The sequence below is a fragment of the Camelus dromedarius genome, chromosome 3 (genome assembly GCF_036321535.1).
Source record: "Camelus dromedarius isolate mCamDro1 chromosome 3, mCamDro1.pat, whole genome shotgun sequence".
NCBI lineage: Eukaryota > Metazoa > Chordata > Mammalia > Artiodactyla > Camelidae > Camelus > Camelus dromedarius.
This window is the reverse complement of record NC_087438.1, coordinates 100,083,655-100,102,717: the sequence shown is the minus strand read 5'-3', so window position 1 is coordinate 100,102,717 and position 19,063 is coordinate 100,083,655. Positions and strand designations below refer to the sequence as shown.

At 45.0% G+C, this 19,063-nt stretch overlaps 1 protein-coding gene across 3 annotated transcripts in view; it reads right to left on the bottom strand.

The window, feature by feature from the left end:
- Window positions 1-19,063, bottom strand: part of ARHGAP26 (Rho GTPase activating protein 26) — a 414,773-nt gene that overhangs the window by 275,021 nt on the left and 120,689 nt on the right. For all 3 annotated transcript variants that reach the window (XM_031449262.2, XM_031449260.2, XM_064484408.1), the window contains exons 6-9: window positions 16,021-16,131; window positions 10,322-10,426; window positions 8,739-8,868; window positions 5,334-5,434 (exon numbers count right to left, since the gene is read on the bottom strand). In XM_031449262.2, the coding sequence (XP_031305122.1) occupies window positions 5,334-5,434; window positions 8,739-8,868; window positions 10,322-10,426; window positions 16,021-16,131 (447 nt within the window). The remainder of the gene's footprint in view (window positions 1-5,333; window positions 5,435-8,738; window positions 8,869-10,321; window positions 10,427-16,020; window positions 16,132-19,063) is intronic.

Below are 19,063 nucleotides of genomic sequence, written 5' to 3'. Positions count from 1 at the left end.
CACAATCAAGGTAATGAAGATTTCCGTCAGCCCCGGGTATCCCTCTACAACGCACCACCCCTCCACCCAGTCCGTTCCCAGGCACACATTCAATCTGCTTTCCGTCTCTACAGATTAGTCCACATATTCTGTAACTTTATAAAAATGGAATGCCCTTTCGTGTCTGATTTCTTTCACTCACCATAATTCATTTGGAATTCATTCACATTGTACGAATCAAGAGTTTGTTTTGATATTATGTGACTGATAAGCGGTTATATCCAAATATATAAGCAACTCATTCAACTCAGCATCAAAAAAATAAACAACCCAATTAAAAAATGGGCAGAAGATCTGAATAGACATTTTTCCAAAGAAGACCTGTAGATGGCCAACAGGCACGTGAATAGACGCTCAACATGGCTAAATATTAGAGAAATGCAAATCAAAACCACAATGAGATACCACCACACACCTGTCAAAATAGTTATCATCAAAAAGATCACAAATAACAAATGTTGGCAAGGATGTGGAGAAAACGGAACCCTTGTACACTGTTGGTAGGGATATAAACTGGTGCAGCCACTATGGAAAAGAGTATGAAGGTCCCTCAAAAGACTAAAAATAGAACTATCACATGATCCAGTAATCCCACTCCTGGCTGTATATCCAAAGAAAATGAAAGCATTAATTTGAAAAGATACATGCACCCCAATTTTCACAGCAGCATTATTTATAATAGCCAAGATATGAAAGCAACCTAAGTGTCCATCAACAGATAAATGGATAAAGAAAATGTGATGTGATGTGTGTGTGTGTGTGTGTGTGTGTGTGTGTGTGTGTGTGTGTATAAAACTACTCAGCCATAAAAAAACAATGAAATTTTGCCATTTGCAACAACATGGATAGATTTGGAGGTTATTATGTCAAATGAAATAAATCAGGCAGAGAAAGACAAATACTGTATAAAATCACTTATACGTAGAATCAAAAAAAATGAAACAAATATGAACGTGACAAAAAGGAAACAGACTCAGAGTACAAATTAGTGGTTTTCAGTGGGCAGAGGGAAGGGGTTGGTGCAAGCTAGGGGTAGGGGATTAAGAAGTACAAACTACTATGTATAAAATAAATAAGCTACAAGGATGTGTTGTACAGTGCAAGGAATATAGCCAATATTTTAAATAACTATAAATGGGGTACATTTAAAAACTGAATCACTGTGTTATATACCTGAAAACTTACATAATACTGTTTAATATAAACAATAACTATCTCAATAAAAAATAAACATAAACATTAAAACAATAGAGGTAATTTTTTAAATCCATGGAACAAAAAAAAAGTTTCTTTCTTTTTACTGCTGGGTAGGATTCCATTGTACAAATGGAATGCAACAGTTTTATCACATAGCACTAATTTACGGCCTAGAAACATAGATGTTTCTGTCCCTGATTTCCTCTCTTCCGGTCACGTAAGAATTTCTTAGGGTCCTATTTTGCCTGTATCTGCCGATCTCTCTTTCTAAACTAGGGGGAAATTAGCAAACTTGCCTAGTTTGTTGAATAATAGGAAATGTGACTGCGTATGGTAAGACTTGACCACCCACTAATATCAGGATAGTACACAAAACACAGAAGACCTAGGAAGAGACAGTTTGTATTCACAAGCCTTCCATCTATTGTCCTCTCCTGAATGGCTAAGATGAACTTCTCAGATTGAGAACTGCTCCTTCTGCAATGTGTAAATGTATGAGCATAAACACCCAAATATATGAGATTCTGACCTTGGTGATAACTAACTATATTTCTGATTTAATGGTATTGGACCAGCTCCCCCTTGGAATACTTGGGGGGGTGTGTCCCTGAGAAATAGGAGAAAACTGGGGATCTATAAAAGGTTGTCAAATATAAGCAGAAAAAAGAGGAGAATGTGATTCTGTTCCAAAGATGATTGCGTTATATCAGGAAAAAATCTATAAAGACAATCTGTTCAACTACTGGTGGTTTAAAAAAGTGGGGGGCGGGGATGGAGATAACAATCACTTAAACAAATAAATGAAGAGTTACAACCCTGACAAACACTACAATAAAAGAGGCAGACTGTGCAACAAAAGCCTACATTAAGGGGCTGTGACCTGGTCAGGAAGGTCAGCAAAGGATTTCTTGGGTTGGACTCGCAGGATCCACAGGAGATAAAACCAGAAGCATAGACTAGGGTGAGAACAGCAGGTGGAAAGGCCCTGTGGTCGGGGTCCAAGGAGCCCTGGAGAAACTGAAGGGAAGCCGCTGTGTCTAGAATCCCAGAGCGAGAGGGAAAGTGGACTGAGAAAGAGTTTGAGGGAGGCAGGGACCAGATCATGCAGATTGTGGCATGTATCCTGAGAGCACTGGGGAAATAATGAAGGGTTTCTAGCCAGGGACAGGACAGGGTCAGCGCTGGGCTGCTCCAGGCCTCCCACAGAGAAGGGGCCTCATCTCAGAGGGCAGGATGTGGGAAATTCTCTTTTACCACATACAGAGCTGGTCTGCAAGAGGACAGAGGAAATCTGCTCACATCTCTTGGACTGAAGTAAGAGAAAAGTGGATACTTTTAAAGAAAATAATCCAAGTGAAAGGGACAGGGAAGGAGAAAAAGGGTAGAGAAAAAGTATGTTAGGAAAAGAAAATATCCCAATTATCTATGTTAAGTCTACCTCCAGCTCCTAGGAAGGCTTCGTATAAACACGTATACAAAGATGTCAAGATTCTCCTGTATAAACTGAAAAGACATCACCTCTGCCCAGCCAGTCTTCACGCTTCCTCCTCCCTGAGGCCGAGGAAACAGAGTGGTGCTATAGAAAGCCTTTATATATATATATATTATATATATATAATTATCCTACTTTATGATGATGATTGGGCTCAGAATGAGGAGATGCAGACTCCAGAATCAGCGTTAAAGCACTGGTTCTAGGAATTCATTCACTGTACGGCCGTAAAAATCATTTTCTCTCTCTCACCTTCAGTTCCCTCTTTTGTAAAGGAGGAGACCCGGATCAAACAGGATGGTAAAGGACAATAAAAGGACTAAGAAAAACATAAAACATAATATAAATGTAAGGAATTATTCCTAGGAAAAGTATTTAGTACTGTGTCGGGCTCTGTCCCAAGAAGCTTATATACACTAACGCATGTAAACCTCTTAACGACTCAGTGAAGTGTTGACTGTTATCTCATTGAAGCCCAAGGAGTCCCAAACGCCCACCATAGCTGGTCTCTGCCTCTTACTTTCAAGCGTGATCAAAAGGAAGATAAGAAAATACAAAACAGTTCTTCATTCAAGCCTTAGAAGTGCACAAGATAAAAAGCCCCAAAATAAAGGCTGTGAGAGAATAATCCAGTGAAGCCAATTTCTAGAAGGACTAAGAGCTGGAAAAGGACTATGACTCGACCCAAGAAAGGCAGACCTAACTCCATTTTCCTTTCATGAATAATAGGGGACACCTATTAATACAGATTTTTAATAGGGCTTCTAACTCTGGAATTTCTCTATGTTTTGACAATTTAATGTCTCTTTTCCTGAGATTATTTATGTCAACTTCACCCTTGACAAGACACAATGAAAGAGCTTTAGCTTTTTTCGCTTTGATAAAAGGAAGGACAGAGATGCTGATCAACTCCTGTGTTGTGGCTTAATGAAAAAACCAGTTAGAAAAACTGAAAGTGGAGGAGAGCAAGGGTGCAGCGTTGGGGAGTAGCTAAGAGCAATGACAAGTGTCTAACGTCACTGACCCAGACGGTCTGACTTCAGAGCCAGGGCTTGTAGCCTCTGCACTGTGGTGCCCACACAATGTGCAAACACAAAAATGGGGTGCACAGAAATGCACCACAGAGAAGAGGGCCAGGCTTGGAATACTCACAGAGGACTAAGTCATCAACAGATGAGACACAGCCGAAAAATTATTTAAACTAAATGTAGAAGAATGAGAGAAATTATCCAGAACAGAGTTCAGAGATTCAAACAAATGAAAAATATAAATATTTTAATTAAAAATATTTAAATGTCTCCGGAAGGAGATAATTAAAAGAATGGGAAGGGGAATAAAATTCAAAATGATAATCAGTGAGAATCTTCCAAAATTACTGAAAGATACCAATCTTCCAACCCAGAAAGGCCCTGAATCCTAAGCACAACAGATTGAAAAACTAAAAAAAATTAAAAACTACAGAGAGAACCATCATAATGAAATGCAGAATTTCAAAAGGGGGAAAAAAAAAAAGAAGAAGATATAATGAACAGCCAGAGAGGAAAGACAGATCACCTAATGAGGAAATGCAGGCAGACTGAATGCTCCGAGACACAGCCAGGAGGGCCCACCAGTGGCGACGACCCCGCAGAGGCACCCTGGCTGTCTCTTCCAAAGGCGGCCCCGGGAGTGTCTCCCATCCCACATGCTTGTCAGCGCAACGTGCCTTTGCTGCTTCTCCCATCAAGAGGCAGGTCTGTGACCTCTCACACTGAAACTGGGTGCGCTTGGCTGGGCTTTTATGACTATTTAACCAACACAGGGCCAAGGGCCAATGTGAGGCAATATGACTTCTAAGAGAAGTCATTAAAAGGCGATGTAAGGTCTGCTTCTGTTACTGGAACACTCACTCTTGAAACCTTTAGCTGCCCTGAGGCTGCCATGCTGTGAGGAAGCCCAGACTGGCCCATGTAGAGAGGCCAGATGGACAGGCTCTGAGAGTACACAGAACAAGAGGGAAAGAGGAAGAGAAGGAGAGAGGAGGTCAGGAGAAAGGAAGAGAGCTAGATCTGACCAGCCCAGAGCTGCTTCAAACACTTACTATTCCAGCTCTAGTCACCATCTGATTGGAACCTCACAAGAAGCCTTGAGCCCAAACCATCCATCCAAATGCTCCCCAAGTTCCTGACACACACACAAACTGTAAGAAATGCTGAAACGATCGGTGTCATTTTAAAAGTTGCTGCCTTTTTGGGGGGTCTGGTACACAGCAATAGATAACTGGAACATCTACACTGCCAACTGGCAGCCCTCTAGGTACCAGGTGACAGTGACAAGAACCAGCTTCACAAGGCGACGTCATCCAAGAATTTCCAGCATCTAAACACACTAACACTGTATACATGTGAACTACAAGCATCTTTCCTAACTGCAGTTCCTAATGTAACTTAGAGCTAAGAATAATCCTCTTGTTTTAGTTACTTTGTCGGGTGCCATGCCTCCTGGAACTACTGTATAAAAATTAAGAAAATTACAGCGAAACATTAGCGGTATTATTTCATACATGCATTATAATCATCATATGTTAGCTGAGCAAATCAGACATGAAATTTAAAAATGAACTCACCCCCTTTCCTCCTGACTTTTGGTCAAATGGTACCATGGTGATTTGTTTGGAATCCCGTTGATATGTACAGTAGTGCTTCACCCACGAAGTTCCAAAGTGACCTGCAAGGTAATATTCCCCATAAATCATCTCTGCATGTCCACTGCATGCAGGAAAAACACACAACCAGTAACCCACAATGCTCACTATCCTTAATCCTTAAACTGTTTCTAGGGGCAAAACATTCTCCATAGCAGCTGGAATGGAACAGACAGAAATCCAATCCCACAGGCTGGAAATGGAACTGGACCAGGGCTTTCCCCAGTGACCAAGGAAGACTGTTTCCCACTAACTGCTGCAGCCAACGGGTCTTAAAAAATAAGGAAAGTAGAGGTTCCCTGGGGAAATTAAAGTCACTTTCCCATCATCAATCTCCATCTGAAGTTTCCTTTCTCTCCCCTGACAGGAGTAAGATGATTGAAGAAAGAACACAGAAAGGCTCCTCAAAGTGCTTGTCACCGTTCCCATCTGGCCCGATGACTTCATGCTTCCCACACAGCTGCTCTGTGACTGTGTGCACAGACGCACAGGGGTTCTGACCCACTTCCAAACCCCTCGTTTTTATTTTAGCAGAACTCAAGATTGGAAACGCAGACAAGCAAAACTCCAAGACACCAGAAATGTGAAATGGAAGTAACTATAAATGCTCAAATGGAATCTAAAGAGTTTGTCCCTCAAAATTATCCCTCGGGAAAAAAGCAAGTGCCCTGCAGTCAAATACTGACAGTCTCCGACATTACCGGGTGCCTGGCCAATTACTTTATTTTTGAACAAAAAAGTAGCATTCGAGGAAGAAGGAGGCATGATTCGTATTATTAGCAAGGTCCTCAACCAATACTAGTCCTAGATGCTTAGCTCTAGATCACATAGATATGGTCAAAAAACAACAATAACAACATGAAAAGAAATTAAGCAGGTACTAGATAATCATTTTTCAGGGCGTGAATGCCCATCGCAAGTGTTGGATGTCACTTAGTAAACTTACAAGGCAATACATTGGAGAATCAAGGACAAATGGAAATACCAAGTATGCTAAGGTATCTCTCTGGCTAAGAGAATAAATTCCAGTGATGGCACAAGACAAAGATTTCAAAAGTGTTGTATCCTGGACACTTTGAGCATCAAAATAAATAATAAAGACAGTAATGTACGCAGCCTACTGAACAAAATGGGAACCCGTAAGTCCATACTGATGAAGGAAGGAAGGAAGGAAGGAAGTGAGTCCAATGAGGGAAGAACATGGTCTTAAGGTGTCTCCCCACAGATTGCTAACCACTACAAGGGGAACAGAGTGACTGCACAGTGGGGCAACCAGACCATACCTTGACTGAATGATCAAAATTAACAAGACCATGGCGGGGCAGAGGGCCATCCTTTGCTCTGGATGTGGTACCCGGGAAGAACACAGAATTACTCATGTAGGATTTGACCAGAGATGCTCGACCTGAATCTAATCATAAGGAAACATCAGGCAAAGCCACACTGAACAAAATTCTATGAAAGACCTGGCCTGTATTCTTCAAAAACATCAATGCCTTTAAAGCCAAAGAAAATGTGAGGAACTATTCCAGATTAAAGGAGACTAAAGTTGTCATATGACAACTAAATGCTATACAAGATGCCGTACTGGAGGAAAACAAAATGCTTTATGAGGGCATCACCGGGACAACTGACAAACTGGGTGTGTGGAACGTCATTTAGATTAAATATCTTACAATGTTAAATTTCTTGGATGTGGTAACTGTGGTTACATGACAGAATATTTTTAGAAAATGCACACTAATGTAAAAGAGCATAGTGTGTGCAATCTGTTCTCAAACGGCTTAGAAAAAATTTAAACGTGTGTGTGAGTATCTGTGACTGTGATGTTCACACACACCCAGACTGAGAGAGAAAGAATGATCTAATTGTGGAAATAGGGGAAAAATCAGTGAGTCTGGGTGAAGGTCATATGGTTGTTCTTTATATTATTCTTAAAACTTTCTGAAAGTTTGAAATTATTTCAAAATAGAAAGTGACAAAAACTCCCAAACAAACAAGAAAGCTGTATCCTAATGACATGCTCTGAACTTCTGGGTCAGAGAATCAAAATGTGTTTCTAAGGGTGATCGAGACATTAGTGCTGAGAGAGCGCATGAAGTGTTGGAATAAAACTGAATGATGCAGTGGGAGAGCGCTCACACCGACTTAACCTGTAAGTGACCATTTAATAAATTAAGTATTGTAAGTGGACACTGAACTGTATTTTTGTAGCCCAAAAATTTACATTTTCAAGTTGACTGAAAACTTTCTGGGGCGCTCTTCTCATTGGGCAAAGAAGAGCTCACCACCTATGCAGGTGTAACACACAACTAAAGCAGCTTCTGTCTCTTACAAACCTTAACAAGCTCATCCCCTTAAGAATAAGGGACATAAAACTCTCTTTCATGCCTGATGCTCCGACCTCCAACCCCATTACTACACCACTGTCAGCAGGGAGCAATTTTAAGCCCAAGCGAATTTTTGAGTAATCGCTAAGCAGAATAACCACTGAAACAAAGTGTGCTGTTCCCTCAGAAAGCCTCCAGGAGTGCAGAGATGTGGCTAGCACTGAATCATCAGTGCCCAGGCGGAAAGCATGGCTGGGAGACTACAAGAACTACCCGTCAAAGAAAAGAGAAAAGCACTTCCTGTAACCCCTAGCAGGGCACGCACGAATGAAGTCTGGGGGTGCTACAACGCAGTGCAAGAACCTGTGGGTCATCAGTGGAAACCCTGGGTTAGCACCACCTGGCATTTCTTTCCCTGACGTCATATGGGCCAGTCCATGGGTCTTCTTCCTAGCTCTTGGGATGAGCTTTTGTTTCTATTTTTGATCAAATGTAAATATTAGGACAACAGGAGTTGAGGGGAAGAGGGAACGGGCCCAAGTCATAATTCTCCGGGTGCTGCTGAAACAAGTCTCAAAGGAAAACAAAATCACCCACTGGGAGGTCCACCAAAGGATGTGACCGCCGACAGACAACAAGGCCCAGCGCTGCAGACCTCTCCAAGGCCTCTACGCCCAGGGTGTGGTTTGTACAGCGACACTGAGGGTACAGGAACCTCCAGAGCAGGGCGACACCAGGGAGAGAAGTAGCACCGCGGAGCCTCGATGAGCTCCCGGCTGCAAAGGGATTCCCAGTTACAAAGAAAACACGATACATCCCTTGGAGGTAGACAAAGACCTTGTGGACAGCAACTTCCCCTTAGGAAACTGGACTATGAAATTGCTCTCCTTCATCCAGACCTGTGCTCCAGACCAGGCACTAAGGATTCAAATATACCCTCCACCTCCTGGGCCAAAGGCACGAGTCCACCCAGGCTGCTGGCCGGCCCGGCACTCACGCTTCTCCTGGACGTAGAGGTACCCTTCCATGGTGTAGGGGCTGATGGTCTTGTGCTCGAGGGGGTTCTCCTTCATCTTCTTCATCAGTGCTTCCACTTCCGACCTGGTGCCTTCAAAGCGGTTTCTTGTCTAGGATGAAAGGAATTTTATTCAAATGGAAGAAATGAAACCTTGTTCCCATCTCTAGTGATTCAGAACATCAATCCACAGAATCCTTAGAACTAAAACCAGATAAGGAACATTCAGCCATCCAAGAATTAGGCAAATGTTCACTTTTAAAAACTATACTTTGGCCTTAAAAGTCCTATACTAGAATGACCCTACCCTCAGACTTAAGGGATCATCGAAATCACCTGGGGAACTGGCAGAAAATGCAAATGACCAATCCTCACCGCCAAAGGTAAATTTAGTACCTCTCAACCCAGACATGCACACTGTCAACAAGCACCCCAGGCGAAGCTGACTCTGATGGTCCATAGGAGGGGGGCCCCCCAACTCCCTCCAGGAAGGAGATACTTTTCTCAGCTGTTTGTTGATGGCTCACAGAATCCCCTCCTGAAATGGAGCTACTTCACTTAAGGTTAGTCCCTCCCCCAGGGCAGCCTGCATCCAGTAACCAGAGGCCAAGGGCCAAAGAAGGAGGGTCAGGGGCCCATGCCTGTGCCAGGGGGCCCATGACATCAACTGGGGCCTCTGTGGAGACTGCCTCACCACTCACAGGTATTTTGGCTGACACTGCCTCCTGTAAGCCTGCTCTGTGTACACCTCCACCCCAGAGGCTGCCTTCTGAGGAGCCAGGCCCAAGGGGAAGCCGGGCTCTGCGAAAGCTCATCCAAGACTCTTCAACTCTCTGTTCTCTGAGGCCACACAGAGAAGCATGGAGGGTGCGGGGGGCAAGCTCAGGCTTCTAAAAACATGTAGCGCACCTCCCATGGGAGCACTTGGGTTTCCTCGGCCACGGGATCATCCAGAGACAAAGACAACAGGCAGACTAACGTGGCCCAATCACACAAGGAAGGAGGGGGTTCGAGCCCCAGTAACTGCGAACCAGAGTCCTAAGCAGGGTTCTGTGCACCCAGAGGTCCCACTGTTAACAATTTGGGGAAGGAAACTGGGAGTAAGGCGCACTGGCTCAGGTTTCCTGGAAGCCCCAGAGCGGGTTGAACAGGAGTATATCCTCTGAGCTGGAGGCCAGCACATGGGCTCCATCCCCAATCCCTGAACACACACTGTAAGGTTTTGTGTGGCCAGACAGCTGGATGCGCAGGAGGGAGGCTGGGCCGGGCTGGGTGGGGCTGGGACTTCCACTGCCAAAGGAAATCCTGACTCTGGTGCTAGGGATTTAAAAAAATAATCAGAGCAGCACTTCCGAGAACATAAATAGTGCTTTGAAATAACGGAGGAGAGAATGACGCTCTAACCTGGGACCACCCAGCACCCTAGCAATGCCTGCCCCCCACTTCCCTTTGAACTCGAACAAGGCCCGTCCTCCCCATCTGCACTCCCGGCCATTTAAGTGATCTCCAGGCACCCAGACCCGTACTTAACCAGGGAGAGGGAGCCCATCCCCTCGCCCACTCACGTTCTGTATGCTAATAGTCAACTGCATCTTGAAGTCGTTGAAGTCCTTGGCCAGCTCATAACCGTGGTGGTAGAAAGTGAAGAGCCCTTGTAGGAATGCTAGTAGCTGTAACGAAGGCAGAAGGGCAGAGATCACATAAGCAGGTTCAAGAGGCATTACGTAGCTGTACCTGAGTTCCCAGCCCTGGTTTGAAAGTCTAGAATAAAATAATAATAATGGCTAGTGCTTACAGAGCACCTCTTGTACCTCAGGCATAGGAACTCTACATGCCCTGTCTCATGGAATAGTCCTAACAACCCATGAAAGGAGGACTAATGTTCCTCCATTCTACTAATGAGGAAGCAGATTCAGAGAGGTTAAGTCACTTGCCCCAAAACACACAGTTAAGTGGCAGCCAGCATTTGAAACCAGGTCTCCTTGGTACAAACAACCAAACTCTTACCCTGTGAGCCTCAATGCCTCCTAAGAAAATCACTTCTTCAGAAACTGAAGGCCAGGGCTCCAACTCAGTCTCCTTCTAGTACATTCGCAGTGTCAGGTTAACTCATAGAAGAGTGTAGTTACATTGATAACCAACACGGAAGGGAGAGAAAAGGAAGCTGGTGTGTCCTGAGTCTGCAGTCTAACAGGCAAAGTCAGGTCAATCTAGATAAGACGTCAGCTCAAGCGTGTTTCTGCACTTTCTCTCAACTATCCAAAAGTCAGCATTCTGGATTCCTTTCTTAATAATGCCACGTTCCCATATTTTTAGTTAAGATGGTTTCCCAAAATTCTCATTTAAAGTGCCTCAGGCTAAAAATTGTAAGCCCATTCCTTGTTTAGTCTTGCTTTTAGTGAAGAGTGAAAACATCCATTCACCACGATTCTCACAAAAGGCCTTCATATATTTAAAAGCCATTCACATCCCCACCCCGAGCCCCTGCTGGCCTTCACTCTCCAAGCTACATAAATGTTCCCGCGCTCTCTCCTCTCAGTGCCCACGTGGATGGGCCCCTCCCCAAGTTCTATATATCTTGCCCTACTCCCAAATCTCAACCTGAACAAAGGATAATAAAGGACTGAACAAGGTTTAGAAGAACCAGAACCTCACCCCTGGATCACAAGCTCAGGTCTACTACTCTGGGGGACCAGCCCCCTTCTAACTTGAACTTCTCAGTGCCGACTTACGTGGTCTGAGTGGTCCCCTCTGACCTGCCTCAAACACCTGTTACATCAAGACACAGTTGCTTTACGTTATATTGTTGTGTTTAATTTTCTCGCCCCTAAATAAACATGCCTTTACTTGTTAAATAGAATCTCATTTTTTTTCACCTAACTCTCCTTTTCCAAGAAGCAGCCCTAGTAACGACAGCGAAGGGAACTCTCACACTTTGTTTGTGGCAGGAAAGGTAAGCACCAAGGTATATGCTACCCGACCTGAGCCCAGGGGAGAGGCCTGCCTTCGGACAAAGCCACATGCCCAGTTCATCAAAGAGCTCCCCACTAGAGAGTCAGACAAAACCCAGCTCAGAACAATATGGTACCCTGACTTCCTGCTGCCACTGTCCCTGCAGCGTCCATTCCTTTAGATCCTCATGGAGGTGAGGGAACAGGCATTGCTGGGTCCTTTGGCTATAAACACATCTAGTGGCACCATATACACATCCCTAACCTAAATCAAGGAACGGGTATTAAGCCACGAGAGAGTCACCAAAGACTAACAATGAACTCCTCAAAGATGACCAAAGTTTTTGGACCTCCTCTATGAAAAATACATTTCTGAGAAGAAGGCCCATCCTTTTCCTCCTAAATGGCTCCAGTGATAGAGAAGACGGCGATCTTAAGCCAAACCTACTGCTGGTATTCACAAAGACAACTGTTCTTCCTTAACTCATCCCTCCCTGTCGTCCTTGAAAGCTGTGCTCCATCACTGTCCAAGGCACTGAGTCACCCTTTACTGGGGAACAATGCAGAAGATAAGCAGCTGGTTCTCAGGTCGTTCCTCCTATTAGCTCTGACTCATCCTTCACTTAAAGCCAGCAGGACCACCTTATGCAGGGTGACTAACTATCTCACACGGCTCACTACGATGCACTCCACACAAGCACTCCAAAGGCAGAGTTGTTCATATTTATTTTGGCTTTCACTTCCCTTGGTATCACGCCCGATTGCCCATTTTTCAACAGGAAATGATGACTTAGAGATTGTTATTTCTGAACCACTTCCCTTTCTTTTCCCCAGAGCCCCTTTTCTCCCCTTCTCCAACTTGGGACCTCCCCTCCCACACATGACATGAACCTCTGACCCCACAACCCGGTGGGAAATGAAAGTTTCCACGGCCTGGGGGGCTGGGCAAGGCCCACGGAAGGACCTCAAAGATGGAAGATTCTGTCTGCCTCAAAGAAATGCTTCTAATCACACACACAGAGGGAGTGCCTGCTATATCCTCACCAGGTTACCAACGAGAGAAGCCAGCAGGCCTACCCAGGCTCCCCCGTCAAGGGCCAGGGACACAATCACAGCCTGACAAAGGAAATGCCCAAGAGAGACCTTCCCACCTCCTTCTCCCTTCATCCCCATCCTTGTTTTCCTGTGAGGAGAACTGTAAGAAAAAACCTAGTCCTATTTCCTAGCTGATAACACAGATTAAAAATAAATAAATAAATAAACAAAAACGTAACTGGCTCATTAGTGGTGGCTCCATCATCCTGGACTCTCTGGTAAACTTAGATTATTTCCATGCACAGAATAGAGCTACTGTCGTGGATGGAATTGTGTCTATTTACCCCTAAAAGATAGGAAGTCCTAACCTCCAGTATTTCAGAATGGGATTTTATTTGGAAATAGGGTTTGTAGAGAGGTAATCAAGTTACAATGATGCCATTAGGCCCTAATCAAAAAACACTGCTGTCCTTTAAAAAAGGGAGAAAATTTGGACACAGTTAACATACACAGAGGGAAGACAGCAGTGTGATGATGAGGAACGGAAGTGGTGCATCGATGAAGCAAGGAATGGCAAATACTGCTGGGAACCACCGGAAGCTAGGAATAAAAGAGGAAGGACGGTTTCCCTACAGGTTTGAGGCGGCGCAGGGGCCTGCCGGCCTGGACCTCAGACTTCTAGCCTCTAGAACATGAGACTATCAATTCCCGTTGTTCTGAGGCACCCAGTTTGTGTAACTCTGGTACAGCAGCTCGAGCAGAACACAGCTCCCAAGAATCATTCATTCATATGACAAAGAGAAGGGCAGCCAATGGAAGGATGAAAACCTGGGCGGGGTAAGCCAGGCAACGCCCTTTAACTCATCTTTAACCCATTACTGCACTGGGTTGTGGTAAAGATCATCTGTGTAATGAGTTAGCCCAGGAGAGCTGGCAGGTACTGTCCAGCAAGAGCGATGGAGTCAGGCTGATGTGTTAGCAGACAACCTGCAACGGGGCAGAAGCGGTGGGAAAGGGCAGGAAGGCACGGCACCGAGAAATACTCAGGGGGCAGAACTCAGAGGATGTGGAGAAGGAGCCCTCAGCCGCTCCAGGTAACCTTCAGTTACAAGAACGCAGGGAACAGACGCAACAGGGCTTCGCCTTCATGCAGTCAGCGTGTCACCATCTGCAGTCCAAATCTCCAGAACATTTAGTACCTCAACCACAAAGTAAAGGCTTCCAGGGCACACAAAAATATATGGTTTAGATCCCAGAAGTCTAACTCCTCTTCCTTGGCACACTAAAATTTTGCTTCTTTTTCTGAAGGTCAGTAACATCCTGGTACTTGAAGTTACTTCCTGAGAAACAAATGAACACAGTCGATGGGCACGGACGTTCCTCGAAGAGCTGGAAGATTCCCTTGACTGTAACCAACTCAAAACATGAATACCCACACCAGGCACCCCAGCAATTTAGTTCTGGGAGATTTTGGGGTTTTTTTTTTTTTTTTTTTTTTTTTGCTGGTTTCCTTTCCACTTGTTTCACCTGTACACAGTCAAATGCTGCTTCATAGAGATTAAGAGTCAGACCATCACAGCCCTGCAATTTACTAGACGTGACCTTAGAGAAATAAATAAATGTGCTTCCATCTCTTCATCTGAAAACAAAAACAGTATGTGCCCTCAGAGGTGTTATAAGGATTGAACGACATAATGGTGGTAAAGCTCTTATTCCTTACACAGAACATGACACAGCTTCAGCTAATATCGTCATCAACTGTTACTTCATGTTCTTCTTTTGTACCATCGAGGCCAGTGGCTTAAACTTTAATGTGCAGTGGAATCGCTCGGAAGGATTACAAAAACAGAGATGACCAGGCACCACCCCCAAATTTCAGGTTAGGGGTGGAGCCTGAGAATTTGCATTTCTGAGACTTTGAGAGCCACTGATCTGGTCAGTAGCTTTTTATGATCAGTAGCTCTTCTCCAGATCCACAGCTCCTGAAGTCACTCACCTTCCTATCAACTGGTGTGTTCAGAAACAAGAATTTCTGTGGAAAAGTGAAGGTTAAACATCCAACCCCTCCAACATGTTTAATTAACTCTGGGCAAGCCCCTCTCCCTTTCTCTTCATTCTCACATGAGACCAGAAATTGTTTTCATTAGCTCTCCAGATACCTCATTTTATGACCATAAAAACATCTGCCAACCACAATGGTTTTCTACTTCTTAAAGCCCTCTGGTACCTCCACTCTGTCCAACCCGGCACTGAACTGCCTGCTACCTCGGCTAGCTCTTTACTAGATACTTGGCTTCCCCAATGAGGGCTGTGAGCTCCTTAGACAGAACAGCTGGGTTGTTGACATCTTCTATGGTATTCAGAAAATAAACACTTTTAGATTTACCAAGACTGTATTAAAATAGGTAGGCCCTGTTTATATTGGCATTGACTCATTTCCTCATTTGAGGAGACCCTGGTTGGCCGAAACTGATAAATCCCTGACCTCAGAATAAAAAATAATTGTTAACTGGATGTTAAAAAGCAATTATATAATAACTGGGTACCAACTAGGTTAGCTCTATTCTAAGCCTCTTACCCGATAAACTCAGTTATCCTATCATCTTTATAAGTGGAATTATTATACCCATTTTGCAGATGAGAAAACTGGGAGTTTATACGACTGGGATAAGGAAGGGCGTGGAACTTAGAAGGCAAAAAGAGAAAAGTCTCAGGGGGGAGGGTATAGCTCAAGTGGTAAACTGCGTGCTTAGCATGCATGAGGTCCTGGGTTCAATCCCCAGTACCTCCTCTAAGAGTAAAGAAATAAACCTAATTACCTGCCTCTATTTGCCAAAAAAAAAAAAATGACAAAAAGTGAATAAAGCAGGACATTAAAAAAAAAAAAGAGTAAGTTCTCCTTGGGTGACTGCTCCGTCGGGGTGATCTGAGGGAGAGAGGAATTGGGGGAGGAAAGAGGAACGGGAAGGTGTCATCACTATTGTTTGGCAAGACGAAAACTCCTCCCCTCCCCTGCCTGGACATGGAAACCAAGCAGCACAACGTGGAGGAAGGAACCAATGCCGAAGGCTCTCTCTCCATCTCCCCATCTCCGTGGTTGCGCTGGGAAGAGCCCAGGGTAGCCAATGGACAAAGCTCTGTCATTAGCAGAAGGCACCACATCAGGGCTGGTCAACCTCTTTATCAACAACTTGGAGCATTTCATAATCTAGGCATGAGTGGGAATGAGGGGTGCGGATGGAATCCGGGACCCAGTGAAACTCTGAGCATCTACTTACAGGCTCCACGAACTCAAACATCTTTCTCTCCTGGACTTCCTGCACCTTGAAGACATACTCCAGGGATACTTCATAGAAATGCTGCCGGACCAGGTCCACCTGGCTGTCTGCCTGCAAACAAGATGGGATTTAAAAGAAGCAGCAAGTCACTATCTGAGGAGAGGATTCAGCCAGCGGCCAGAAAAATCCCTGGAGATGGGTTTTAAAAGCAAATCAACTAGCACGAAACACAGATATGAATAATGATAGTGGTCAGCTGAGCGCCAACTTTAGACCAGCCATCAAACTCACATCTGTACTCGTTACCTCAGTCAATACTCAGGCTTCATTCATTTTAGTTACTTAATCCTCATTAAATTCCTAAGAAGAAGATATTATATTTGCTTCTACTTCGCAAGATGAAAATGAAATCAGCTAACACGAAGGCACCTGACAGTCGGTATAAGGCAAAGCTGGGACTTCTGTCCTGGGCGATCTGCCTCCGAGACCCTTGCTCATCCTTAAACCACTTGACTCGACCCCCTACCCGCACCCTGGGGCAGACCTAGGTTCCCTGGAAGACAGATTTTTCAAGAGAAAAAGAAAACACACCAGGCCATCTTCATTCCATCCTCCATAATGAATGAAACAAGCTGTTTAGGGGGCAGGGGACCTCAGAAAAGAACATTTTCACATGAGTCCCAAATACTCCCTTCAGACAAGGATGAACTATTAGTTTACCCCAAGCAAAGTAATTACATTGCTCCCTTGGAACCTCACTTCTCTCTCCGTGCAGATGTGTGGCCTGGAGAGGCCCACCCGGGGGTACAATTAAGCCACTGATCTGGGATCTAGAACCCAGGGGAGAAACCGAGCACGTGTGAAGCGGCATGTGCGATGCTGTGCTAAGCACCACAACCATCACCGTAAGGCTCTCACCCTTTCCACAACATGGCTAAGCCAACTCAGTCTTTCATAGCAGGTAATTACACTGAAAGCATATTCCAATGACAAAAAGGTGATTTTTAAAAATAAAAAGGGGTATCCTGCTAGTAGGAAACAAAACACCATTTTCTTTAGAAGTGAAGGTATTCAATATCGTTCTACGACTTCCCTTACAAAGACAAAGCCCCTCAAAGGAATAATTCAGTGTTCCTCTGTCAAGATTCTTGCGGAAAAAACCTGGGACTGACCTTTACAGCATTATCCCAAATACGGTACCGCTAACCTGGCATCTTAAGGACTTGCCAAATCATTCATTGATTGACCGTTATGAGCAAAAAGAAACTTCCTTCAGGGAGGTCACAGCATAATGAAGAAAAGGGCGCATTAATTAAATAATCACAAAAATGAAAAGAAAATGACAAACTCTGGAAAAGGGCAAGAATCCAAAGAATCTATTCAAGTCTCCTGCTAGCAACTTGCTCCCAGGACAGCTTCCGTATCAGCAGGCAGAAGGCAGTCCCCTACGTGACTGCAGAATAAAGCCAGTGTAAAGGGCTAAGCCCGGGGCTGTTTTCTAAGCCTCTGGGCAGGGGAGCTGATACCTGAGCGCAGCAGAGCTTTACTTGGAGGCCACGTTTCAGACAGTGCTGCCCCCTCCCCAGCTGTGGCTGCTGGACCAGCGGCTGACACGCCTTCCACCTGGCTCCGGCCAGCTAAGTTCAGTAAGTCCCTGCAGCCCTAAGCTTCCTCGTCGTGCAGATCCCACACGCCTACTCCAAGGGATGCATCAACTTGCCTGACCTCCCCCCGCCCCTCGTACATCTTCCCTGCGTGGGCTCGCCAAGTGAGACTGCAACGGAAAAAAGGGTCACTCTGAAGAGCTGCAAAGGGCTTCCCGCAGTCAGGCCAGGCTGGAGGAGCCAGGAGGAAACTCCTCCGAGAAGAAGAGCAGAGCCCAGCATGAGTCCGGGAGCCAGCAGAGCAACCACCTGGCTGGGAGTCACAGGTCCGTCACTTTCTAGCCGGTGGGACCTGCTCCAGTCACGCATCCTCTCCGGTCTCCTTCCCACGCCTGGAGCCTGGGGGTGACTTGACCTACCCTTGCTCTGAGTAGAGCCGTTTCGCAGAGAAAATGAGTGACAGGGTGTGAACAACTGGAAGACCAGAAGTGTCCTGTGTGTGTCACTTGTTCTCATCGGGGACATCTAAGCAGGGGGGCTGCCACCCTGCTCTGACCCTAAGCCAGCCCGTCATCTCTAGGTGGTTCCATCCTCTCCTCACTGGCCTCCCTGCTTTCATTCTCTGCCCCACAGTCCAGTCTCCACTCAGCAGCCAGAACACCTTCCCTAACATCTAAATTCGGTGTTCTTACAGCTCCTTAACACCCCCCCCCCACCAGCCTCTACCATGGTCTGAAGACCATGGGGAACCAGCCCACCCCCCACCTCTGCTCCTCCCTCCCACGTCTCCCTGTATTCCAACCACTCAGTCTCCCACCCGCCCTCTAACCCTCCAGACTCTTCCTTGCCATGCAGCCTTTGTACTTGGTGTTCCTTCTGTCTGAAAACCTCTTCCTCTAGATAAATATTCAATTTTTTAAAACTTTAATGCACAGTAAGAAATACCTTTTACAATATGACCCCATAAACATATATGTATAATTAAGAGCAACACACTTTCATATTTTTCACTCTGTTCTGACCTACTCTACTCTATTTCATGACCCAGTAACTCAGATCTGATGACACACCTACAATTTAAAGAATATTGTCCTAGCTTTTCACCCAGCTTGCTCCTTCTCTTCCTTCTGGTCTCCATTCAAATGCTACCTCAGTAGAGAAGCCTTCACTGACATTATTTTAGTTAAGTCACCCCAGGGAGTCTCTATCTTATCTTCCAATTTATTTCCTTATCACTAAGTGAAACTCTTATTTATTCCTCTCTCTTCTCGTGTATGGCCTACCAGAATATAAAGTTGATGAGAGCAAAGACCTCATCTCACTTTTCTATTCCACATCCTGAACGGGGCCTCGCCCATAGCAAGCATTCAACTGATGCTTGAGGAACAAATGAAATAATCTCTATGTGGCCACCAGTGACCTAGCACTCAGAAAGAAAG